Here is a 26,817-nt window from a genome sequence, read left to right on the forward strand (position 1 = left end):
ATGGTAGTCTAGCAGAGTGAGTGATATTGCCATTAGAGGAGGAGTGGTAGGAAGGTAAAGAGGCTGTCTGTTCTCCTCAGGAGGCCGTCTCTGTCTCACATACCCACATTTACCTCCGCCTCCCTTTCTCATTATCTCTTGTCTCTGTTCCCTCTCTTCATCTCCTATATCCTCTTTCTTCCCCTCTACCTCGCTCTTACCTCAGCTTGTTAAACACTGACTTGAGGCCTGTCTGTCTGCTACCTCTGGCAGATATCAATGGGAAACAGCTAGATGTCAAACTATTGTTTCTTTTTAGTATGCAGTTTGCACCTGCGTCATCATCAGGTGTATAAATGATTCATTACCACAAAGGCTGTATGTGATTGCAGGCATGAATGTGGCGATGTTAATGTTAATATTCTATAACCTGTTGTTTATAAATGGATGAAGTGATGCAAAGCCCTGTGAATTATGGTGTTAGAAAAAGACGTTTGAGAACAGGGACATTCAATGTTAGCCTGGTCAAGCAGTGAAACAGAATGTGAGCCATCGAGATCAGGCTGATTTCATGAGGCTAATTCAATGTTGCTCTTTGGATTCAAGGCCTTTTCTGAAGTTATTTTACAGAAGCTAAGAGAAACAAAATGCATCCTCTCCTTTTCTCTCCTCTCTGTCCTCTGACAGTGGATAAACTAAACTCCTCTAAATGCATCTTATTAGTCATCCTGTCACTGAGGAGCAATAAGACGCCGTCCGGCAGCCTGGTGTCAGCCCCATAACGAGGACCTCTATCAGCCAGTCTGGATCCAGCTGTTGTCTAACGGGCGGTGTGACAGATGATCGTGTGCCTGTCCCATCTGTGTGCCCTGACGTGGGCTTTAATTAGTGTCACTCCCCCAGGGGATCAGACGCTGTCTCATCCTGCCTTTCCTTTTCTTCCAACAGGCCAGCCCACTGGCACCCTATACTTTCCCCCCTACTTTTGACCAGAGCCCTATGGGGATAGGGTGCCATTTGGAACCATTATTTATTTAAGACAAAAAATGAAGGAATGGCACTTTGAACATGCCCTGCACCATTTAAAATAGCTGTGTTCCTATTGGAATTTGCGCATGTTTAGAGCGCCACCATTAGGTAACAGATCTGACAATTTTTTTGATAATCTTTTGGGAACAGTAGTTGCTGACATATTTTATCACAAACCTAAACTTACAAATCTCTTATTCCCCTAAATGCAGACAATAATCAAACAAGTAAATGTACGTTTTTTTTGGCCTGCTGTATCTCAGGCTCTGTAGTTGTTTCTGACACGTTTATCAGAATCCCACCGTTCTTACCTTTCTAACAGTACTTAGCATGTGTTTGTAGGACTTATAATTTTGAAACCGAAATGTACTTTATGAGGGTAATATACAAAATGATGGTCTGTTTAGAAAAACCCACCAGAGGGGGTCAGAGTTGAACAGGTTAACCTATGAAGACACTATGTTGGTGTTTCCGTTATTTTGGCAATCATCTACAGTGAGGGAAAAAAGTATTTGATCCCCTGCTGATTTTGTACGTTTGCCCACTGACAAAGACATGATCAGTCTATAGAGACAGAATAACAACAACAAAAATCCAGAAAAACGCTTGTCAAAAATTGTTATAAATTGATTTGCATTTTAATGAGGGAAATAAGTATTTGACCCCCTCTCAATCAGAAAGATTTCTGGCTCCCAGGTGTCTTTTATACAGGTAACGAGCTGAGAGTAGGAGCACACTCTTAAAGGGAGTGCTCCTAATCTCAGTTTGTTACTTGTATAAAAGACACCTGTCCACAGAAGCAATCAATCAATCAGATTCCAAACTCTCCACCATGGCCAAGACCAAAGAGCTCTCCAAGGATGTCAGGGACAAGATTGTAGACATACACAAGGCTGGAATGTGCTACAAGACCATCGCCAAGCAGCTTGGTGAGAAGGTGACAACAGTTGGTGCGATTATTCGCAAATGGAAGAAACACAAACTAACTGTCAATCTCCCTCGGCCTGGGGCTCCATGCAAGATCTCACCTCGTGGAGTTGCAATGATCATGAGAACGGTGAGGAATCAGCCCAGAACTACACGGGAGGATCTTGTCAATGATCTCAAGGCAGCTGGGACCATAGTCACCAAGAAAACAATTGGTAACACACTACGCCGTGAAGGACTGAAATCCTGCAGCGCCCGCAAGGTCCCCCTGCTCAAGAAAGCACATATATAGGGCCGTCTGAAGTTTGCCAATGAACATCTGAATGATTCAGAGGAGAACTGGGTGAAAGTGGTGATCAGATGAGACCAAAATGGAGCTCTTTGGCATCAACTCAACTCGCCGTGTTTGAAGGAGGAGGAATGCTGCCTATGACCCCAAGAACACCATCCCCACAATCAAACATGGAGGTGGAAACATTATGCTTTGGGGGTGTTTTTCTGCTAAGGGGACAGGACAACTTCACCGCATCAAAGGGACGATGGACGGGGCCATGTACCGTTAAATCTTGGGTGAGAACCTCCTTCCCTCAGCCAGGGCATTGAAAAAGGGTTGTGGATGGGTATTCCAGCATGACAATGACCCAAAACACACGGTCAAGGCAACAAAGGAGTGGCTCAAGAAGAAGCACATTAAGGTCCTGGAGTGGCCTAGCCAATCTCCAGACCTTAATCCCATAGAAAATCTGTGGAGGGAGCTGAAGGTTCGAGTTGGCAAACGTCAGCCTCGAAACCTTAATGACTTGGAGAAGATCTGCAAAGAGGAGTGGGACTAAATCCCTCCTGAGATGTGTGCAAACCTGGTCGCCAACTACAAGAAACGTCTGACCTCTGTGATTGCCAACAAGGGTTTTGCCACCAAGTACTAAGTCATGTTTTGCAGAGGGGTCAAATACTTATTTCCCTCATTAAAATGCAAATCAATTTATAACATTTTTGTTGTTGTTATGCTGTCTCTCACTGTTCAAATAAACCTACCATTAAAATGATAAACTGATAATTTCTTTGTCAGTGGGCAAACGTACAAAATCAGCAGGGGATCAAATACTTTTTTCTCTCACTGTATAGGTACATATGCATATACACATACAGTACACATAAAAACCGAACATACAAATATAGCCTATAATAGCAGCCAAATATCTTAAAGTGAAATATCCTAGATCATCTTCTGGGTCTACGTGATAGCCTTGGAGCAGCTGGTTAGTGTCTCAACACTAGCTCCATACATTTTGGCAGTCGTTGAACATTAATACCCAAACTTTACACAATACAATATTCGGTTCAAGCCAACTTTTGAGAACGCTTTTTTTTCACAGCTGTTGAAACTGTTAAGATTATTAGCTTTTCTTGAAAAGACATGTAGAATTTTGGATTGTAACCAAAGAGCATGAGAGCGGGGTATAATAGAATAATCTTATTGATAATTTTTCCTAAGACGTCAACAGTTAAACAGTGCCAAAACATATGCATGTAGTTTCCTATTTGAGAACAACCATGGTTCTATGAACCAAGCACACATTTTCTCTCGCAACCACATTTTTTGGGAAACCCTGGTGTATGCAATTCAAATAGAAGTGTTCAATCTTAGTGATAGAACCTTCGCATACAGAAAGAAATCACAATAATTGACAAGGGCTTGTAGCTGGAACATTCCACAGGGTGCCATTTGTGTGAGAGTGTGATTTGAAGGAGTCAGGCGCAGGAGGGTAAATCACAGAATACAGAGTTTTTATTCCGTAGGAAACAGTTACGCTGGATAGCGTCAACAAAATACAGGCACACGGGGAACAATAGTCCCGGAAATACAAGGTACAGGTAGCTCAACCTAGCTACACTCAACTCACAAATAACAAATCACCCACAAGGACAAGGGGGGCAGAGGGAACACTTATACATGTACTAATGAGGGGATATGAACCAGGTGTGTGTAATTGACAAGACAAAGATATGGAGCAGCAGTGGCTAGTAACCCGGTGACGACGAACCCCCGAAGCCTGCCCGAACAAGGAGGGGAGGCAGCTTCGGAGTAAGTCGTGACGCAGCCTCTGCCACAGATAGGTGCCAGTGTCTTGTCTCTTTGGTTGGCAACGGGACAGGACCCTCTGAAAAATAACATTTAGTGTCTTTGGGAGAGATTCTCTCTCTCTCTCTCTCTCTCTCTCTCTCTCTCTCTCTCTCTCTCTCTCTCTCTCTCTCTCTCTCTCTCTCTCTCTCTCTCGCTCTGCATAGGAAACAATGTGCAAATAGTTAAAGTACAAATGGGAAAATAAATAAACATAAATATGGGTTGTATTTACAATGGTGTTTGTTCTTCACTGGTTGCCCTTTTCTTGTGGCAACAAGTCACAAATCTTGCTGCTGTGATGGCACACTGTGGTTTTTCACCCAGTAGATAAGGGAGTTTATCAAAATTGGGTTTGTTTTCGAATTCTTTGTGGATCTCTGTAATCTGAGGGAAATATGTGTCTCTAATATGGTCATACATTTGGCAGGAGGTTAGGAAGTGCAGCTCAGTTTCTGCCTCATTTTGTGGGCAGTGTGCACATAGCCTGTCTTCTCTTGAGAGCCAGGTCTGCCTACGGCGGCCTTTCTCAATAGCAAGGCTATGCTTACTGAGTCTGTACATAGTCAAAGCTTTCTTTAAGTTTGAGTCAGTCACAGTGGTCAGGTATTCTGCCACTGTGTACTCTCTGTTTAGAGCCAAATAGCATTCTAGTTTGCTCTGTTTTTTTGTAAATTCTTTCCAATGTAATTCTCTTTTTGTTTTCTCATGATTTGGTTGGGTCTAATTGTGTTGTTGTTGTTGTCCTGGGGCTCTGTGGGGTCTGTTTGTGTTTGTGAACAGAGCCCCAGGACCAGCTTACTTAGGGGACTCTTCTCCAAGTTCATCTCTTTGTAGGTGATGGCTTTGTTATGGAAGGTTTGGGAATCGCTTCCTTTTAAGTGATTATAGAATTTAACGGCTCTTTTCTGGATTTTGATAATTAGCGGGTATCGGCCTAATTCCGCTCTGCATGCATTATTTTGTGTTTTTCGTTGTACACTGAGGATATTTTTGCAGAATTCTGCATGCAGAGTCTCAATTTGGTGTTTGTCCCATTTTGTGAATTATTGGTTGGTGAGCAGACCCCAGACCTCACAACCATAAAGGGCAATGGGTTCTATAACTGATTCAAGTATTTTTAGCCAGATCCTAATTGGTATGTCAAATTTTATGTTCCTTTTGATGGCATAGAAGGCCCTTCTTGCTTTGTCTCTCAGATCGTTCACAGCTTTGTGGAAGTTACCTGTGGCGCTGATGTTTAGGCCGAGGTATGTATAGTTTTTTGTGTGCTCTAGGTCAACGGTGTCTAAATGGAATTTGTATTTGTGGTCCTGGCAACTGGACCATTTTTGTTACACCATTATTTTTGTCTTACTGAGATTAACTGTCAGGGCCCAGGTCTGACAGAATCTGTGCAGAAGATCTAGGTGCTGCTGTAGGCCCTCCTTGGTTGGTGACAGAAGCACCAGATCATCAGCAAACAGTAGACATTTGACTTCAGATTCTAGTAGGGTGAGGCTGGGTGCTGCAGACTGTTCTAGTGCCATCGCCAATTCGTTGATATATATGTTGAAGAGAGTGGGGCTTAAACTGCATCCCTGTCTCACCCCACGGCCCTGTGGAAAGAAATGTGTGTGTTTTTTGCCAACTTTAGACACACTTGTTGTTTGTGTACATGGATTTTATAATGTCGTATGTTTTTCCCCCAACCCCACTTTCCATCAATTTGTATAGCAGACCCTCATGACAAATTGAGTCAAAACATTTTTTGAAATCAACAAAGCATGAGAAGACTTTGCCTTTGTTTTGGTTTGTTTGTTTGCAGGGTGAATACGTGGTCTGTCGTACTGTAATTTGGTAAAAAGCCAATTTGACATTTGCTCAGTACATTGTTTTCACTGAGGAAATGAACTAGTCTGCTGTTAATGATAATGCAGAGGGTTTTCCCAAGGTTGCTGTTGACGCATATCCCACGGTTGTTATTGGGGTCAAATTTGTCTCCACTTTTGTGGATTGGGGTGATCAGTCCTTGGTTCCAAATATTGGGGAAGATGCCAGAGCTAAGGATGATGTTAAAGAGTTTAAGTATTGCCAACTGGAATTTGTGGTCTGTATATTTTCTCTCTCTCTCAAAAAAGGACAAGTACATTGTGTATGGACAAATGCTCCTCTTAGTCTCATCTGACTCATAAACATTTGATTTCACGCTTCGTCTCAGATGATCAATGGAAATGACGGTTCAATCTATCGACTTTGAGCAGCTGAGTTACAGTATGCTGGAGGGGTCCCATACTGCCACAGAGAAAGCATTACAGAGACATGGACCTTGAGTGAGTCCCAAATGGTACCCTATTCCCTTTATAGTGCACTACTCTTGACCAGAGCCCTATAGTAAAACTCTCCCATTCAGATGCCCTGGCTGGGCAATGTGAATCCGAACCTCTCACCCTCCCTCCATCTCGTTCCCTCCCTCCACCCTCCCTCCTCTTCAATCAGTTATGGAGGCTCACTCAAGCTGATTCTCCCACCGCATATACTGTAAATGCATTAGTGTTAGGAGGGAGGGAGAGAGAGAGAGAGGGAGAAGAGGGGAGAAGTCAATAACTCATTTCTCCCTTTGCTTCCTCTTGTGGTAAGAGACTTGGCCATTTGAAGAGGTCCAGTAATGCCACTATGCCTCCTCAGCTTCTCCTGTGTTTCTCAGATTTTCTGTTCTCTTTTATTTTCACACCAGACTAACTTATAATTGTTTCTTATTTTTTAAGGAGTGGGGAGGTCCTTTTAAAAAAATGTTTAATGGATAGGATAGAGATAAAGAGGCAGGAGGAGAAATCTAGACCACCCCAGGCCGTTGGACTAACTCATTCTGATGCTCTGAGAAGACCAGTATAAGACTTAAGAAATGGAAAAACAACATTGATACACTTCAGTCTATATAGAAGTTGTTTCATTGTGAATTACATTTCTATTAGATACTAATCACATTACATATTGACAGCAATAGTGCCTATTTTATCCCCCTGTAGATCGGTAGATCGAAATGTTAAAAATGGCTACCTGGAGGAAAATGGTGGAGGGTCATGTTTTTTCTATTTCAGTCAAGGGGAGGTTTTAGTATTTTTTTTTAAATCTAGTCCAGGGGAGAGTCATGTAATTTGTAATTGATGAAATTTATATATTTCTCAGTGTTTTAGAATTAGCTGCTTATTAGGTTATACACTGACTATACCAAACATTAGGAACACCTTCCTAATATTGGCTGGATGTCCTTTGGGTGGTGGACCATTCTTGATACACACAAGAAACTGTTGAGTGTGAAAAACCTAGCAGTGTTGCAGTTCTTGACACAAACCAGTGTGCCTGACACCTACTACCATACCCCACTCAAAGGCACTTCATTCTTTAACCTGTCTCCTCCACTTCATCTACACTGATTGAAGTGGATTTATCAAGTGACATCAATAAGGGATCATAGCTTTCACCTGGATTTACCTGGTCAGCCTATGCCATGGAAAGAGCAGGTGTCCTTAATGTTTTGTACAGTGCATTCAGAAAGTATTCAGACCCCTTCCCTTTTTCCACATTTTGTTACGTTACAGCCTTATTCTAAAATTGATTAAAATATATTTTTTCCTCATCAATCTACACACAATACCCCATAATGACAAAGTGAAAATAGGTTTTTAGAAATGTTTGCTAATTTATTAAAAACAAAAAACAGAAATACATAAGTATTCAGACAATTTGCTATGAGACTCGAAATTGAGCTCAGGTGCATCCTGTTTCCATTGATCATCGTTGAGTTGTTACTACAACTTGATTGGAGTCCACCTGTGGTAAATTCAATTGATTGGAAATGATTTGGAAAGGCATACACAGTGCCTTGTAAAAGTATTCATCCCCCTTGGCGTTTTTCCTATTTTGTTGCATTACAACCTGTAATTTAAATGGATTTTTATTTGGATTTCATGTAATGGACATACACAAAATAGTCCAAATTGGTGAAGTGAAAGGAAAAAAATACCTTGTTTCAAAAAATTCTAAATAAATAAATAAGTGGTGACAGCATATGTATTCACCCCCTTTGCTATGAAGCCCCTAAATAAGATCTGGTGCAACCAATTACCTTCAGAAGTCGCATAATTAGTTAAATAAAGTCCACCTGTGTGCAAACTAATTGTCACATGATCTGTCACATGATCTCAGTATATATACACCTGTTCTGAAAGGCCCCAGAGTCTGCAACGCCACTAAGCAAGGGGCACCACCAAGCAAGGTGCACCATGAAGACTAAGGAGCTCTCCAAACAGGTCAGGGATGTTTTTCTTCGGCAGGGACTGGGAAACTTGTCAGAATTTAAGGAACGATGGATGGCGCTATATACAGGGAAATTATTGAGGGAAACCTGTTTCAGTCTTCCAGAGATGTGAGACTGGGACGGAGGTTCACCTTCCAGCAGGACAATGACCCTCGACAACACTCAAGTGGTTTAAGGGGAAACATTTAAATGTCTTGGAATGGCCTAGTCAAAGCCCAGACCTCAATCCAATTGAGAATCTGTGGTATGACTTAAAGATTGCTGTACACCAGCGGAATCCATCCAACTTGAAGGTGCTGGAGCAGTTTTGCCTTGAAGAATGGGCAAAATCCCAGTGGCTAGATGTGCCAAGCTTAGAGAGACATACCCCAAGAGACTTACAGCTGTAATTGCTGCCAAAATTGACTTAGTTATGAACAGTTATGCACGCTCAAGATTTCAGTTTTTTTGTCTTATTTCTTGTTTGTTTCACCCAAAAAATTATTTTGCATCTTCAAAGTGGTAGGCATGTTGTGTAAATCAAATGATACAAACCCACCAAAAAATCCATTTTAATTCCAGGTAGTAAGGCAACAAAATGGGAAAAATGCCAAGGGAGGTGAATACTTTCGCAAGCCACTGTATATCTGGCGTTTCGTGGGAAGTTGATTTGGAAGAGCTGAAAAATATTCCTGGAGTGATTGAAGCGTGTCGGATTAATCAAGTGGTGAATGGGGAAAACGTGAAGAGTTTATCTGTTCTTTAACTTTTTGAAATGGAGTCTCTCCCTAATGATGTGCGGTTAGGGTATATTAACTACAGAGTTAGAGCATTTATCCCAAGACCAATGCAGTGTGAACATTGTAAAGCTTTTGGCCATGTAGAAAGTGTTTGCAGAAGGGAGAAGCCGAGATGTACATGATGTGGAAAATATCATATGTGTTATAAAAGTGAAGAAAATGTGACATGTTGTAATTGCGGTGGGAATCATGAAGCCACGTCTTCTGAATGCCGCACAAGGGTAAAAGAGAGTGAGGTGACCAAAGTCAGGGTTGTACAGAGCATTTCATATGCAGAAGCTGTGTAAAGCGTTGAGGGTTTGAATGTTGCACCAGAAGAGTCCATGGTAGTGGACTTTGTGGCCTTTATCGCAATGGTGATAAATGGCACTGCCAAGGTGGAGAAAAGATCTAGGAAGATTGAAATCATTGTGATTGTGACGGAGTGGTTCCTGGGGCTGAAAAATGTCACAGCAAAGGAGTTACATGGAATATTAGCAAAAGCTGTACCACCTTCTCAGGTCCTAGAGCCTGTGAAAGGAGATATGGATAACTAAAAAGGAGGAAGTGGGAGTTTTGTTTGTTTTGGCAATGTACCATTTTTATAGTGTGGATTGTTAGAAACGCTATTAAAGTATGGATTTATTTATTTGTATTTTATTTTTGGTTTCAAACCGTCCAGTTGGTGGTGGCAATACAACTTTTGGATGTAGTCCGCCATAAAACCCACAGAAGAAGAAGGATTCCTATCTCCTTTCTATAATATCTCTGGCAAATGCAAAATGCAATACACCCTGGACTAAAGAGGTAGACAAATAGGAAAAATGTGCTAGACCCACTGTTAAATTACACATTTCTCGAGGTAGGAATATCGCAAAAATATGATCAATGCTCATTCGAGAAAATACCTCCTCCCGAGTTAGGACATCGGCCAGTATTGAAATCTGACATTGTATGATAGACGTTTTCGCGATCTAAAAGTCATATTCCTATTAACTTCCAGTGTAGTGAGAGCGACTTTATCACGGTGCTACACAATACCGGACGGATTTCTACCTGCTTGAAAGCAAATAACTCCGGTACACACGAAAACATGAAATGCCCCAGGGAATCGATAGCACATCACTCAGAGATGCACAAAAACAATATACCATTAAAAAAATGGGTGAACCTTTCCTTTAATGTGTCGGGAGGCCTACTCTGTCTTGTGGAAAGGTAGGCCTAGCTTTTGAAAGTACCATGCTCAGATTCCTAATGGCGTCTCAGGTTATTATTATTTGTAAACTGGGACAGTTTCGTTACAAACAAGACACACTGATTTGGCATTGGAGATATGATAAGATGAACACATAGGCCTATCTCTCTGTCCATTAGCCTGTAATTTCAGAAATATGTGGTATTAAAAAAATATTCTGCACATATGTCAAATGACATAGAATTGCATTAAATATTTATAAAAGGCAATCATGCAATGCTTTAACTATAAAGAAGATATTTCCACCCCTACTCTTGTCCACGGTGGTTTGCGAACCAACAACGTTCTGGCCCGCAGCTCTGTGCGCTATCAAAATTCCTGAGTTGCCATGTAATGCTGACAGGACGAAGAACAGTTTCTAAAACTGCATATCTAAGGCTCTGGTCTGTCCAAGAAGTGAGGGTAAACGGTAGACATGAATAAAAAGTGTGTGTGTGCGAGGGCAGTAGTTAGTCAACAAAGACACTGCATAGCCTACACATTGCTGTGGCGGGTTCGAGTGCACCAAGTTCTGCTTCAGTGTAGTTTGTGTTATTGGCTGAACCTTGAGCTGAATCTCTCAGAATGTCTGCTCTGCTCTCTCCTGAATACTGTCCTTGACTGTTGTAATGACATTCACTGTTCAAGGTTATCAGGAAAAGCTATGGCACTTGTGTGTGTGTACAGTGGCGATTTTGGCATGTAAAGCCACTACACAACTCTAAACAATACATTAATTGCACTATAAAGGTGACAAATGGTGCCCACAAACTATTAGGGCCTACATAAAGCTGTCCCAACCGCAGAGCTTTCTTTTCAGCACCATGGAGTGAATCCTAACCACTGCTACACCTGGCTATCAGTGGAGCCTTGTCTGGCAGCGAAACAGTTCAATCAGCGTCATTTATTGATACAAAAAAAACATAGCTGATATGGCTGACTTGCTTAAACAAATGTGGTTTCCACAGAAAGCACTGAGCAAGCCGGAAACACCTGCATTTTGGAGCTGCCTTACTCAAAAAAGAGACAATGTTTGAATGCGGCTTTATTAACTCAGGGATACATTTTTTTACATTGTTTGCACTGATATGTGACACGTATTAATGCCAAAATAACATGCAAAACAGGCATGTTTTTTTTTAGCTAAACAGGTGGGGCTCAAAACAGGTGGGGCTCTGCCCTGAATGACGGGTCGCCACTGTGTGTGTGTGTGTGTGTGACAGACTGACCAGGTGAAAGCTATGATCCCTAATTGATGTCACTTGTTAAATCCACTTCAATCAGTATAGTTGAAGGGGAGGAGAATGATTTTTAAGTCTTGTGACAGTTGAGACATGGATTGTGTATGTGTTCCATTCAGAGAGTGAATGGGCAAGACAGAAGATTGAAGTGCCTTTGAACGGGGTATGGTAGTAGGTGTAATGCGCACCGGTTTGTGTCAAGAACTGCAATGCTGCTGGGTTTTTTATGCTCAACAGTTTCCCGTGTGTATCAAGAATTGTCCACCACCCAAAGGACATTCAGCCAACTTGACACAACTGTGGGAAGCATTTCAGTCAACATGGGCCAGCATCTTTGTGGAACGCTTTCGAGACGTAGAGTCCATGCCCCGACGAATTGAGGCTATTCTGAGGGCAAAAGAGGGGGTGCAACTCAATATTAGGACGGTGTACCTAATGTTTGGTATACTCAGTGTATATCTACAAGTATAACCTATCCTCTCTGTGTGTTCAGGTGGGCGACCAGTTGCTGGAGGTGAATGGGCAAAGCTTCGTGGCCATCTCCCATGACGAGGCGGTGAGGATCCTGAAAACGTGCCGCCACCTGCTGGTGAGGGTGAGAGATGTTGGCCGCCTGCCCCATGCCCGCACCGTGGTGGACCAGACCAAATGGATCAGCAGCCCTAGCCCCCCCAACCCACCGCCCATAGCAGAGAGCACCGCCAGCCCAGCTACTAAACGGTGATTTAGTGCAAACAGGCACAACATTGTCAAAAGGGCAATCTCTTTGAGAGTTCTATGGCTGTATCCCAAATGGCACCCTATTCCCTATATAGTGCTCTACATTTGACCAGAACCCTATGGGCCATTTGAGATGCTTTCTATGGGAGTTCTCTGACATTTTTGTTTTCAGCGAAAAGGTCATGTTGAAGGTCACAGTTTTAACTGCAACTAGTGTAAGCTCCTTTCTCTGTTTATTTTGAATCCCCTTTAAACCAAACGCTCTTGGAATGTACAATGCACAGTGGCTCCAACGTTCTCTTAAGAGAGATGTAGTATGTTTCATGCTTTGAACATTGAATGATATTTGCATTCAGTCAGTGATTTCTTATTTGAGCAGAAAGAATGTCTTAGGACATTGAGGGAAAATTAATTGTCTTAGATGGAACCCTATTCCCTATGTAGAGCACTACTTTTGACCAGGGCTCTGGTCAAAAGTAGTACACTATATAGGGAATAGGATGTCATTTGGGACGCAGCCATTCTGTTGGGTGAAATCAATTATATATATATATATATATTTTAGACAGCCCCCATAAAAGCATTTCATAGAATTATCACGTAGTAAGGTAACAGAAAGAAATTACCATTTAATCTCTGACCAATGTAATTATTTATTCTACCACTATCAGTGGCAGTGCTTTTGTCATGCGAGTGATTTAGTGAGTAATGTGAGGCAGAATACACCCACTTCATTGTTGGGTTTGACAGTGACGTGTGATATGGTGTTCAGTCCCACAGTGAGCTGCCTGTCTCTCCCTCCTTTCCTCAGCTCTCTGTCACTAGCTCTAATGAAGGCAGGCTGTTTGAGAACCCTAGGAAGTATGCATTTCCCTTCAGCTCCTTTAGAAATCAAGCAAGGTGGCTTTTAGTCCTTTACTTAATTAAACTCACGTTGCTTGCGTCCCAAATGTGACTCTATTCCCTATATAGTCCACTACTTTTGAGCAGGGCCTTACAGTGGTTCCTCAATTAAAAGTTTCCCAATAATGACCCAGCACATTGTGTCATCGTGCCACACCACCGCAAGGGGGAGTTAGAACGCTGATTATGCTTTCGTTCCGGTCCTCAGAACGGAAAAACGCTTCCCTCCTCTCTTTCTATCCCTCCCTCGCAAGCCCAAGCCAGAACACCCAACCAAGGTGCACGTGTATGGGGCTGTTTCTCAACATGGAAGGGGCCCTTTGGTTATATTTGATGGTAATGCTTCATTATTAATTTGCCCCCATTTATTTTCTAATTTGCAAATCTGGAGCCAATAGGCTAAATAATTACTTTAATGCTTTTTTACAGGGATCATGGACCGTTCTTATTAGAAAAAACAGCGCAGCTCCCTACATCTACAACAAACCTGTAACAATGTCATTGACTGTTGTTTGTACAAAGTAGCTCGGCTAGGTGTTAAAAAAAACCCAACTTATGCCACAGTTTAGGCTACCGTTACATGCTGCAGTCAAAAAAAGGGCAAGGCCAGATCAGACTATCACACGCAAATTAAAATGTTCTGTCAGCATTTAACCACCAGCTTTACTCAAATGTATCAACGACAGATCACTCTGATATACACTGACTGTACAAAACATTAAGGACACCTGCTCTTTCCATGACATAGACTGACCAGGTGAATTCAGGTGAAAGCTATGATCCCTTATTGATGTCACTTGTTAAATCCACTTCAATCAGTGTAGATGAATGGGAGGAGATAGGTTAAATAAGTATTTTTAAGCCTTGAGACATGTATTGTGTATGTGTGCCTTTGGACGGGGTATGGTAGTAGGTGCCAAGTGCACCGGTTTGAGTGTGTCAAGAACTGCAACGCTGCAGGATTTTTCACTCAACAGTTTCCCATGTGTATCAAGTATGGTCAGCCACCCGAAGGACATCCAGCCAACTTCACACAACTGTGGGAAGCATTGGAGTCAACATGGGCCAGCATCCCAGTGGAATGCTTTCGACACCTTGTAGAGTCCATGCCCTGATGAATTAAGGCTCTTTTGAGGGCAAAAGGGGGTGCAACTCAATATTAGGAAGGTGTTCCTAATGTTTTGTACACTGTATAGGGCTTATATACTGAACAAAAATATAAAACGCAACATATTCAACGATTTTACTGAGTTACAGTTCATATAAGGAAATCAGTCAACTGAAATCAATTCATTAGGCCCTAATCTATGGATTTCACATGACTGAGAATACAGATATGCATCTGTTGGTCACAGATACCTTTAAAATAATGGGCCTCACAATGGGCCTCAGGAACTCATCACGGTATCTCTGTGCATTCAAATTGCCATCGATAAAATGCAATTGTGTTTGTTGTCCGTAGCTTATGCCTACCCATACTATAACCCCACCGCCACCATGGGGCACTCTGTTCACAACGTTGACATCAGCAAACCTCTCGCCCACACAACGCCATACACGTTGTCTGCGGTTGTGAGGTCAGTTGGACGTACTGCCAAATTCTCTAAAACGAAGTTGGAGGTGGCTTATGGTAGAGAAATGAACATTAAATTCTCTGGCAACAGTTCTGATGGACATTCCTGCAGTCAGCATGCCAATTGCACGCTCCCTCAACTTGAGACATCTGTGACATTATGTTGTGTGACAGAACTGCACATTTTAGATTGGCCTTTTATTGTCCCCAGCACAAGGTGCACCTGTGTAATAATCATGCTGTTTAATCAGTTTCTTGATATGCCACACCTGTCAGGTGGATGGATTATCTTGTAAAATATAACAGAATAAAACAGAAAGGATATTTTTCCCAAATGGCTATTGCCGCCTGTACTCACTTGAGGAACGCGTGGAGCCGACTTTATACTAGGAAAACGTTTTTTGAAACAGAGCCCATCTTCACAATTCTGAGAGTTATTTGCCAAAATAGATTCATTAGAAACATTAGAATCTCCTCAATCAAAACATCTTCAATCAAAACATCTTGCCTGCATGGAATTCTGAAAAATGTATTTGAAAAGTGATTTGGTCTACGCACGCAACTTTTGTGGTCCTCCGTAGCTCAGCGGGTAGAGCACGGCGCTTGTAACGCCAAGGTAGTGGGTTCGATCCCCGGGACCACCCATACACAAAAAATGTATGCACGCATGACTGTAAGTCGCTTTGGATAAAAGCGTCTGCTAAGTGGCATATTATTATTTATTATTATTATAAAGAACAACTGTATGTAGAGTATAGGGTGCCATTTGGGACGCATCTGTTGGCTTCCTTTTTCCTGAGGCACAGGGAGCACTGCTGCCAGTTCTCCCTGGGCTGTTGTTGTTGTTTTCATGTCATATTACATATTTCAAAGTCGGTTTTGCTTGGGTGTTTTATGCTATTGCTATTGTAAAATGTTTGTTTTTTTGTCAGTGGTTCATAACGTGAGCATCTTTAATGTTCTACTGTTTTTGCTGCAGGCCATCTTCAGCGCGGGCTATACCTGTATTAGGAAAGGTAAGTCAAATTCTACTATATACTTATATACTCTATCCTATACTACTTGATGTTACTATATCTTCATTGATAAATAGACTTATAATTTCAGAGTTCTTTTTTGCTCCACATAACCCCAAATGAATGACATCAGAAGTGAAGAACACACAGACATCGCATACACACACATTTATAAGTCTCTTAATAGAGGGGTCACCAGATTTGGCCACACTGAAGGCCTTTTAGACTGATAGTTCACTATATTCAGATTATCTTAATATTCTAGTACCATTAACCTCACAGACAGCTGAGCACATCACACATGAACTACACAGAGTGTGTCCCAAATGGCAGCCTATTAACATATAGTGGGCTACCAGGACCCATAGGGTCAAAAGTAGTGCACTATATAGGGAATAGGGTGCCATCTGGGCCCTGGTCAAAAGTATAGGGTGCCATTTGGGATGCACACTAAATCTTACAGTACCATTAAGGTACGGATCTATAGCTCAAGGTAGAAGTGCTTAGAGTAAGACTAGGGCTATATCCCAAATGGCACCCTATTGAGACACAAAGGACCCTATGTAGTGTACTAGATCCCTATGGGCTCTGGTCAAACATAGTGCACTATGTAGGGAATAGGGTGCTATATGGGATGCACTTCAGGAGCAAATGCAGAAAAAATTGAAAACAGTAGGATTTACTGGAAGAGAAGAGAGAGAGGCACTTTGAGGCTAGTTCGATTGGAAAATCAATACTGCAGATTGTATACGACCATGAAGAGCTGTGACTCAAGTTATGGGACTTTAACAAACCATCACGGGTTAGGTACTGTATGTAGGTATTTTGTTTTATCATTTTACAGTTAAGAGTAGCTCACCCCTGCTTTTTCTCTCTCTCTCTCTCTCTCTCTCTCTCCTTCGTTAGTCATCCTTAACACTGAGTTGTGCCTAAAACCTCACGCTACTCATGAGCATTCATTATCTATAAAGTTTAATCCAGAGAAATGCAATGCAACAGATGACATGGAATTGATACAGGTGACAGTACTATGACTATTAGGGCAAGCAGTGTATTTATCAGCTGAGATATGTAGAGAGAGTTGATCCATATCTTTGGAGACCCTGAGGTTCTCCTCTTCATGTTCTCCAGTTTGGAAATAGTCTCTTCTCACAGCCAATGTATGAGTGTGCAACTTGATGGTTGAGCAAGTCTAGGCTCTGAAGCTTTCATTTGTATGATGGTTTATCTTCTACTGCTGTGAGTAGTGTGCTGTGTACCTGTGTTCCAGTCAGGCTCTCCTGAGGAGGCTTGCAGTGTGGTCCCATGGTGGTGATGAGAGGCAGGGTTCAATGACAGACAGCCTAGACACGCATGCATGCATACCCGGACGTGCAAACACGCATGTGCGCCACACACACAACACATACTCACTCAATCATCATTAACACAAAGGACCGTAATGGGACCACCACTGGTTTCACACAGAATATAGACACGTGTGCGTTCATGCGTGCGTGTGTGTGTGTGTGATTTACTGTGTCTAGGGCCCTATCCAGTGTGAGTTCTGGCAGCCAGATAGAGGTTAATTGCCCCTGCACCAATCTCACAGCTACAGTCACACACACACACATACCATTCTCTCACAGTCACAACAGCAGGGGAACACCCTATGGTGCCACCTGCCGAGAAGTGAGGACTCATGACCAATATCAATGCTAGCTAACTCACAACAACCAGCTTTAGAAAAACACATTAATTTACTGTGAAATGATACAGGTACTAAAACACAAGCCCTGTCCTTCTTCTAACCTAGACCAACACATTCAAATCTACCGGTTCCTAAATGTGTTCTCATCTTGCGACGGTTGCAGCTTTGTTTCCAAAGACGGGACGTCCTTTATTCAGCTGTTGCCTAAATTGCACCCTATTCCCTATATGGTGCACTACCTTTGACCAGAGCCCATAGGGAATAGGGAGCCATTTATGACACATCCTCGTGTCCCTAATGCATTTCGTCAGTCTGGCCTGCGGCTGTTGAAATGATACTCTGACCTGTATTAAATCAACATGCCCTTACCACCAATCTCCAATTACAAACCTCATTAGTTGCAGACTGCCAGAGGCACCCAGTTTGGACTCATTACTGATGAATAGTTATTTAATTTTAGCAAGGTCCTTTGATGTAGATCTAGTTATAAGCATTCTAAGCACATTTGCATGTTGGCCTTCTGTTTGGAGCTCATTGGCGAGAGAGTGAGAGATGCAGAGAGAGAGACAGAGAGAGTCAGAGACAGAGGTGACTCAAAAGAGCTATACTGTGCTCTATCACACTTTCTGTGATTGATTATGCTGGAAGTGTTTTCTCCACAGTTTTCCCTGTCCTTAGTCATATTCTAATGTTCACATCATCAACTCTCCTTCACACTTTTGTAGGCCTTCAACTGTATCTCAAACCCGACACGTAACCATAAAAGTGACTGCTCTTCCACATTGTATGGATTTCATTACAGAATATGGGAGCTCACATAAACTCCACAGGGTTGTGTTACTTGGAATGCTACTGTAGTAAACCCTGAAGGGTCAACTTGGGGAGAAATGAATGTCTTCTCTGAGTCCAAAATGGCACCCTGTTCTCTGTATTGTGCGCTACTCAAAAGTAGTACACTACATAGGGAATAGGTTGCCATTTGGGACACATAGAATTTATCTGGGCTGAGCTAAGTATGGTGCTGGTGGATAAGGGAGTGCAGCTCAGCGCAGGACAGGAGCCCAGTGTGACCGACAAATTCCCGTAGTAATTAAGAGTAACAAGAGAAGAGGCAATGCTTTGCTCCTGACCTGCTAACTGTCTGTCATTTTTCTCTTTACTCTCTGGGCCCTGCAACATATTTATCCTCCTGGTGCTCATCTTGACAATGTGTTTCACATTCCTAGGCATCTATAACCTCTAACATTTTTGTCCTCAAAAAGGTGTGCTGCGGTATATCATCTGATATGTCAAAACATAACCATCTGTGTTAGAAGTCCTCTCCACATACAGCTCTTATCCACCATTTTAGAATGAGTGGAACTGTATAATTTTGAGTGCCATCATTTAACCATGAATGGTATTTAAGATCCATCAATGGCTAGGTACTGTATATTCCTCAATATTCTAAGTTCCGCTCTATTTAAAGCTGGAATGGCCATTTCAAGCTGTAGCTGAATAACAATAATACAGTTATTGGACTCACCCTAATACTGATGACTTTGAAGTGGTTTCTATTGTTAGAGCTTTAGAAAGCTTGTTGATGTGCTGTTGCTGTGTGTTGGATGACTGACCAGACCAGACCGCATGCGCGCGTGTGTGCGTCAGCGTGCGCCATCGCATGCATGTTGATTTAATGGTTGAGACATGATCAGGACACGCAGGTTGAAATATCAAAACGAACTCTGAACCAACTACCGGTATATTAATTTGGGGACAGGTCGAAAAGCATTAAACATTTATGGCAATTTAGCTAGCAAGCTTGCTGTTGCTAGCTAATTTGTCCTGGGATATAAACATTGGGTTGTTATTTTACCTGAAATGCACAAGGTCCTCTACTCCAACAATTAATCCAGAGATAAAACGGTAAACCAAGTTCAGGCTTCCTTCAGGTTTCTTCTTCTTTGGACTTTATATGTCGGTTGGCAACCAACTTTAAGATGCATTACCACCACCAGCTGGACTGGAGTGTGGACCTCAGTTAATCTTTCAATCACCCACGTGGGTATATGCTCCTAAAAACCAATGAGGAGATGGGGAGAGGCAGGACTTGAAGCACATTGAGCGTCTGTGACGAGGTGTGAATGAAGGAGTCAGGCGCAGGAGGTAAAACACCGAAGTCCAGAGTTTATTCCGTTTACATAAATAAAACGCACCCAGCGTCAAAACGAAACTATCACAAGGGAAATATTCCACCTTGGCAATAACAACAGGAAGAGTAGCTCAACCGAGCTACTCGCTCTCACAATGAAACAATCACTCACAAAGACAAGGGGAACAGAGGGAACACTTATACACATACTAATTAGGGGAATGAGCACCAGGTGTGTATGATTGACAAGACAAGACATGACAAGTGGAGTGATGAGAATGGGATCGGCAGTAGCTAGTAAGCCGGTGACGACAAACGCCGAAACCTGCCCGAACAAGGAGGGGAGGCAGCCTCGGCGGAAGTCGTGACAGCACCCCCCTCCCTTGACGTGCGGCTCCAGCAGAGCGCCGACCCCGGCCTCGGGGACGGCCAGGAGGACGCGGAGCAGGGCGAGTCGGATGGCGACGGTGGAAATCCCTCAACAGGGAGGGATCGAGGATGTCCCTCCTTGGGACCCAGCACCGTTCCTCCGGACCGTACCCCTCCCACTCCACGAGATATTGAAGGCCCCCCACCCGACGCCTCGAATCCAGTATGGAACGGACCGAGTACGCCGGGGCCCCCTCGATGTCCAGAGGAGGTGGAGGAACCTCCCGCACCTCAGACTCCTGGAGCGGACCAGCTACCATCGGCCTGAGGAGAGACATATGAAACGAGGGGTTAATACAGTAAACGGGGAAGCATCAACCTGTATGTAACCTCGTTTATCCTCCTCAGGACTTTGAACGGCCCCACAAACCGCGGGCTCAGCTTCCGGCAGGGCAGGCGGAGGGGGAGATTCCGGGTCGAGAGCCAGACCCAATCCCCCGGTACGAAAACCGGGGCCTCCCTGCGGTGGTGAGCGTTCGCCTTCTGCCGATGCACGCCGCGCTGGAGGCGAACGTGGCCAGTGTCCCAAGTCTCCTCTGCGCACCAAAACCAGTCATCCACTGCAGGAGCCTCGGTCTGGCTCTGGTGCTATGGTGCCAGGACTGGTTGGTAACCCAAAACACATTGGAAGGGTGTTAGGTTAGTGGAGGAGTGGCGGAGAGAGTTCTGAGCGTATTCTGCCCATGGCAGGAACCCCGACCACTCCCCCGGCCAGTACTGACAGTAGGTCAGCAGGAACCTACCCACATCTTGATTCACCCTTTCCACCTGCCCATTGCTCTCGGGGTGAAATCCGGAGGTCAGGCTGACCGAGACCCCCAGACGTTCCATGAACGCCTTCCAGACTCTAGACGTGAACTGGGTACCTCGGTCGGACACTATATCCTCTGGTACCCCGTAGTGCCAGAAGACATGAGTAAACAGAGCCTCCGCAGTCTGTAGGGCCGTGGGGAGACCGGGCAGGGGAAGGAGGCGGCAGGACTTCGAAAAGCGATCTACAATGACCAGGATAGTGGTGTTACCTTGGTAAAGGTTGTAGCTTACCCGCTGGGAGGTGCCTAGTTGCCTTACTCTGGGCGCACACTGAGCAGGAGGAAACATGCACCCTCACGTCCTTAGCCAAGGTAGGCCACCAGTACTTCTCGGTCAGGCAGCGCATTGTACAACCGATACCTGGATGACCAGAGGAGGGTGACGTGTGTGCCCAGTAGATCAGACGATTATGGATAAGTGCAGGCATGTACTGCAGCCCAGCTGGACACTGCGGTGGAGATGGATCTGTGCGTAATGCCTGCGCTATATCCGCGTCCAGCATGAGGCCGGGAGTATGGGGGTGTTGTCTCTGGGCCTCTCCTCTGTGTCATACAGCCGAGACAGTGCATCTGCCTTCACGTTCTTAGTACCCAGGATGTATGAGAGTGTGAAATCAAACCGGGTGAAGAAGAGGGCCCACCTGGATTGCCGAGGATTCAGCCTCCTCGCTGCCCAAATGTACTCCAGGTTACGGTGCTCTGTCCAGACGAGGAAAGGGTGTTTCGCCCCTTCGAGCCAATGCCTCCACACCGTCAAAGCTCGGACAACAGCCAGCAGCTCCCGATCACCAACGCCATAGTTCTGCTCCGCCGAGCTGAGCTTCTTCGAAAAGAAGGCACAGGGGTGGAGCTTGGGTGGCGTGCCCGAGCGTTGGGATAAGACAGCGCCTATCCCTACCTCGGACACATCCACCTCCACTACGAACGGTAGTGATGAATCGGGGTGAGCCAGTACCGGGGCTGAGGTGAACAGACCCCGCAATCTACTGAAGCCCAAATCAGCCTCAGCAGACCAGCGGAGCCGGGACGGCCCACCCTTCAACAAGGAGGTAATTGGAACTGCGACCTTGCCAAAGCCCCGAATAAACCTCCGATAGTAGTTGGCAAAGCCAATGAAGCGTTGCACCTCCTTCACCGTGGTTGGAGTCGGCCAATTACGCACGGCTGAAATGCGATCTCCCTCCGTCTCCACACCTGTGGTAGTAATGCGATATATATTGACTGCTGGAAAAACTCACACTTCTCTGCCTTGGCATAAAGATCATTCTCCAGCAGTCGGACCAGTACCTTGCGAACCAAACCAGGGACACATGCTCGGCGCGCGTAGCGGAATACACCAGGATGTCATCGATGTAGACCACCACACCGCGACCAAGCATGTCCCGAAACACCTCATTCACAAAGGACTGGAAAACGGATGGAGCATTCATCAAATCGTAGGGCATCACCAGGTATTCATAATGCCCTGTGGTTGTGCTGAATGCTGTCTTCCACTTATCCCCCTCCCGGACACGCACCAGGTTGTACGCACTCCTGAGATCTAATTTGGTGAAGAAGCGCGCCCCATGCATTGACTCGATCACTGACGGAATGAGGGGGAGAGGATAACTAAACCTGATCGTCTCCTTGTTCAGTTGTCGATAATCAACGCAAGGGCGCAGACCGCCGTCTTCCTTCTTCACAAAGAAGAAACTCGAGGAGGCGGGTGAAGTGGAGGGACGTATATACCCCTGGTGCAGGGACTCTGTGACGTGTGTTTCCATAGCCTCCATTTCAGCCTGCGACAGGGGGTTCACATGACACCTGGGAGGTACAGCATCTACCCTGAGTTTTATCGCGCAATTCCACTCCCAATGAGGTGGTAACTTGGTAGCCTGCGTCTTTGAAAACGTGTGCGCCAAATCGAGGTATTCAGGGAGAATGCTGTCTGGACTTTCCACCGTGGTTGCACCAATGGAAACATCTAGACACCTACACTGACACTCTCGCGACCACCCCGTGAGAACCCTCTGCGGCCATGAGAAGGTGGGGTTGTGGAGTGCTAACCAAGGGATACCTAATACCACAGGGAAAGCAGGGGACTCAATAATAAAAAAAAAGTGATCTGCTCACAATGAGTCTCCTGGGTAATCATGGTGACTGGTGCTGTAACTTCCTGAACAAACCCGGACCCTAATGGTCGACTATCAAGTGCTTTGATGGGGAGTGGAATGGATAGGGGAACCAATGAAATACTTAGACGGCGTGAGAATGCCCTGTCCATAAAGTTCCCAGCTGCGCCTGAATCGACTAGCTCCTTATACTGGGAAACTACCAGGTGATCGGGAAAGGAGATAGATAAGGTACAGTGCGTCGCAAAGGGCTCTGAACAAATTTGGGTGTTCGTTACCTGGGGTGATGCGTGAGTACCCTGCCTACCGCCTCCAGACCCAAAGGAACGTTGACTACGACGTGAGGTGGATTGTCCCTTCGTGCCACCAGAGTGGCACTGTCGCTGTCCTCCTGCGCTCTTTCGACCGGCGGCTCCCCCCAGCTCCATCTGCTCGGGGTCAGAGTCGTCTGGAGTGGGAACGGGCAGACCCCTACCAGGACGTCCTCTGGCTGCTAGCAGATTGTCCAGCCGGATGGCCATGTCCACCAGTTGGGAGAACGATACCATGGCATCACGGCAGGCTAGCTCCCGTCGGACGTCCTCCCTTAGGTGGCACCGGAAATGGTCGATCAGGGCCCGCTCGTTCCACCCGGACTCCGCTGCCAGCGTCCGGAAATCCAGCGTGTAGTCCTGTGCGCTCCTCGTCCCCTGCCTCAGATGGACCAGTAGTTCGCCCACCTCTCGACCCTCAGACGGGTGATCGAAAATGGCCCGAAAGAGGCGAGCAAACTCCCTGTAGTCCTCCAACGCGGCACCTCCCTCGTTCCACACTGCGTTGGCCCACTCTAGGGCTCTCTCACAAAGGCAGGAAACGAGGACGGATACCTTCTCCCACTCCAGTGGCGCAGGCCTGATGCTGGAGAAATACAGCTCTAGTTGGAGCAGAAATCCCTTACATCGCGCTGCCGTCCCATCAAACGCCGGTGGCCGGGATATCTGGATCCCTCCAGGGGCTGAGGTGTAGGTGGCTGGATCCGGTTGACCAGCTGGTCTCGATAGATCGGGTCCTCTCCTCTCCAGGCGTTCTATTACCTGAAGAACCCGATACATCGCTTCCCCCAAGCTGGCCAGCATCGATGAATGCTCCTGGACCCTTGCCACAACTCCAGGCATGCGGTCTTCTCCTGCTGACTCCATTATGCAGGTGAGTGATTCTGTGACGAGGTGTGAATGAAGGAGTCAGGCGCAGGAGGTAAAACACCAAAGTCCAGAGTTTATTCCGTTTACATAAATAAAATGCACCCAGCGTCAAAACGAAACTATCACAAGGGAAATATTCCACCTTGGCAATAACAACAGGAAGAGTAGCTCAACCGAGCTACTCGCTCTCACAATGAAACAATCACTCACAAAGACAAGGGGAACAGAGGGAACACTTATACACAAACTAACTAGGGGAATGAGCACCAGGTGTGTGTGATTGACAAGACAAGACATGACAAGTGGAGTGATGAGAATGGGATCGGCAGTAGCTAGTAAGCCGGTAACGACGAACGCCGAAACCTGCCCGAACAAGGAGGGGTCACCAAGTTCTATTTTATCGCCTGGCCACACAGAGGCTGGCCACTGCCCGAGCAGTGTGGGTGCAATGATTGAATAGCATGTATGTGTACATTTATTTTGCAACGCTCACGCACGCAACGCATCCGGTCTGGTCAGCATGTCAGAAATAAAGGTTGAGATTTTTCTTAAAGGGGTACAAACGCTTGTCACTGTAGCGGTACCCTCTAAGGTATGTCCTTTGTACCTTTAGTTATAGTTACTTAATTGTACCCTTACGGTTCATACCTTAAAAGAGCCAATAGTGTACCTTAGCGGACAATACAGTACAGGTACAAAAGCGTACTTTTGAAAAAGGTACAAATTTGCCTTTTTTATGGTACCACCACAGTGATAAAGCTGTTTTGATCCTTTTAAATGGCAAAAATGTACCTCTAAAAAGGTTTTGGGGCACTGATTTAACACTGTAGGGTGTAAAGCCTCATTAGCAAATTTCCCCAGGTGCATTTCAAGCTATGTCACTAGCAACTGTGTTTGCTAGTGACACAGACATGGTTGTTGCATTCAATGGCTTTCAGTGCTGTAACCTTCACCAAGTGAGTGCCTAAGAAAATATATTTTTTAATTCTTTATGACATTACATATATCATAAGGCCATAACTCCTGGTTAGTCCAACTATTACCAGACTAGGATTAGTACATAAAAATGTAAATTATTTAGTTTTGTGTAGCATAAGATCAATCAATCATTGTGCATGCAAAAACACACTTACTGAAACAAACAATCCTAAAAATCAACCTGAAATAGAGCACGCTGGGAAATATGTTAATGATGGCCGTGGTTTGTGAGATTGTGTGATGATTGTACCTTTATATTCAAAATAGTGTACCATTTATACTAGATTATCAGCACATGTATCCTAAAAGGTACAGTACCTAACAGTCTCATGTGAGATTAAACCTCTGAAGGAACATTCTGTGTATTTAGATATTTTTGTACCTCAGGGAACAATACTGTATCCTAACCATACCCTTATTTCTAAAAGTGTACATTCATTATTTATCTCTCTCTCTTCTTCTCGCTCTCTCTTTTTCTCTCTCTCTCCCTCTTGTTCTCTCTCTCTCTCTCTTGCTCTCTCTCTTCTCCCTCCTTCGATACAGTCAGTGTGTCGAGGTGTGGGGCACCCAGGTTCCAAGGTGTCTCTGGAGGAGCAGGCCTTCCTGCTGCTGACAGACCCAGAGAGGCAGACCATGGGCTACTACCTGCAGGAGTACCAGGAGGGACACATCAGCCTGGAGCCCCTGGCTATGGCCCTGTTTGAACTTTTCAACACCCACGCCAAGGTACTGTAACGCCTGCTGAGACAGCACATCTGTGGTAGCATCCCAAATGGCACCTATTCCCTATAGGGCTCTAGTCAAAAGTAGTACACTATAGGGAATATGGTGCCATTTGGGATACAGCCTGGGCGTCTGCCTCATCTTATGGTTGATACTTTTCTCTCTTGAAGATGGTGTCTCTACAACCGTTTGGACACCCAGTCACAAAATGCGCATACATGTTATTTTGGTGGTTCCTTGTCTTAGCTGTCCACCATTCTTCCTCCTGTCCTCTCTCCAGTTTCATTTGTCAAAGGAGATGATGAAAACCTAGTGCTCGAAAGTAAAACATTGTCTAATAAATTCCCATTGGGAGCATAATGCAGTGTGTGGTGTCCACTTTTCACCTGTTATTGAACACTTTTTTACATCCAGCACCTGCTCTATGTCAAATAGGCACTCTATATAACCTATAGGGACTCTATGTAACCTATAGGGCTTCTATATAACCTATAGGGCCTCTATGAAATCTATAGGGACTCTATGTAACCTATAGGGCTTCTATATAACCTATAGGGCTTCTATATAACCTATAGGGCCTCTATATAACCTATAGGGCTTCTATATAACCTGTAGGGCCTCTATATAACCTATAGGGCTTCTATATAACATGTAGGGCCTCTATATAACCTATAGGGCTTCTATATAACCTGTAGGGCCTCTATATAACCTATAGGGACTCTATGTAACCGATAGGGCCTCTATATAACATAACCTATAGGGACTCTATGTAACCGATAGGGCCTCTATATAACCGATAGGGCCTCTATATAACCTATAGGGACTATATAACCTATAGGGCTTCTATATAACCTATAGGGCCTCTATATAACCTATAGGGACTCTATATAACCTATAGGGACTCTATGTAACCGATAGGGCCTCTATGTAACTATAATAGGGCATTTATGTAACTCTATT

The 26,817-nt window shown here is 44.5% G+C and overlaps 1 protein-coding gene across 1 annotated transcript in view; it reads left to right on the plus strand.

Moving 5' to 3' along the window:
- The window catches only part of LOC121584015 (whirlin-like), a 92,220-nt gene that overhangs the window by 54,552 nt on the left and 10,851 nt on the right, over window positions 1-26,817 (plus strand). Inside the window, exons 5-7 of the mRNA XM_045225490.1 lie at window positions 12,084-12,310; window positions 15,766-15,802; window positions 25,678-25,860. Coding sequence (XP_045081425.1) covers window positions 12,084-12,310; window positions 15,766-15,802; window positions 25,678-25,860 — 447 coding nt within the window. The remainder of the gene's footprint in view (window positions 1-12,083; window positions 12,311-15,765; window positions 15,803-25,677; window positions 25,861-26,817) is intronic.

The sequence above is a fragment of the Coregonus clupeaformis genome, chromosome 16 (genome assembly GCF_020615455.1).
Source record: "Coregonus clupeaformis isolate EN_2021a chromosome 16, ASM2061545v1, whole genome shotgun sequence".
Lineage (NCBI taxonomy): Eukaryota > Metazoa > Chordata > Actinopteri > Salmoniformes > Salmonidae > Coregonus > Coregonus clupeaformis.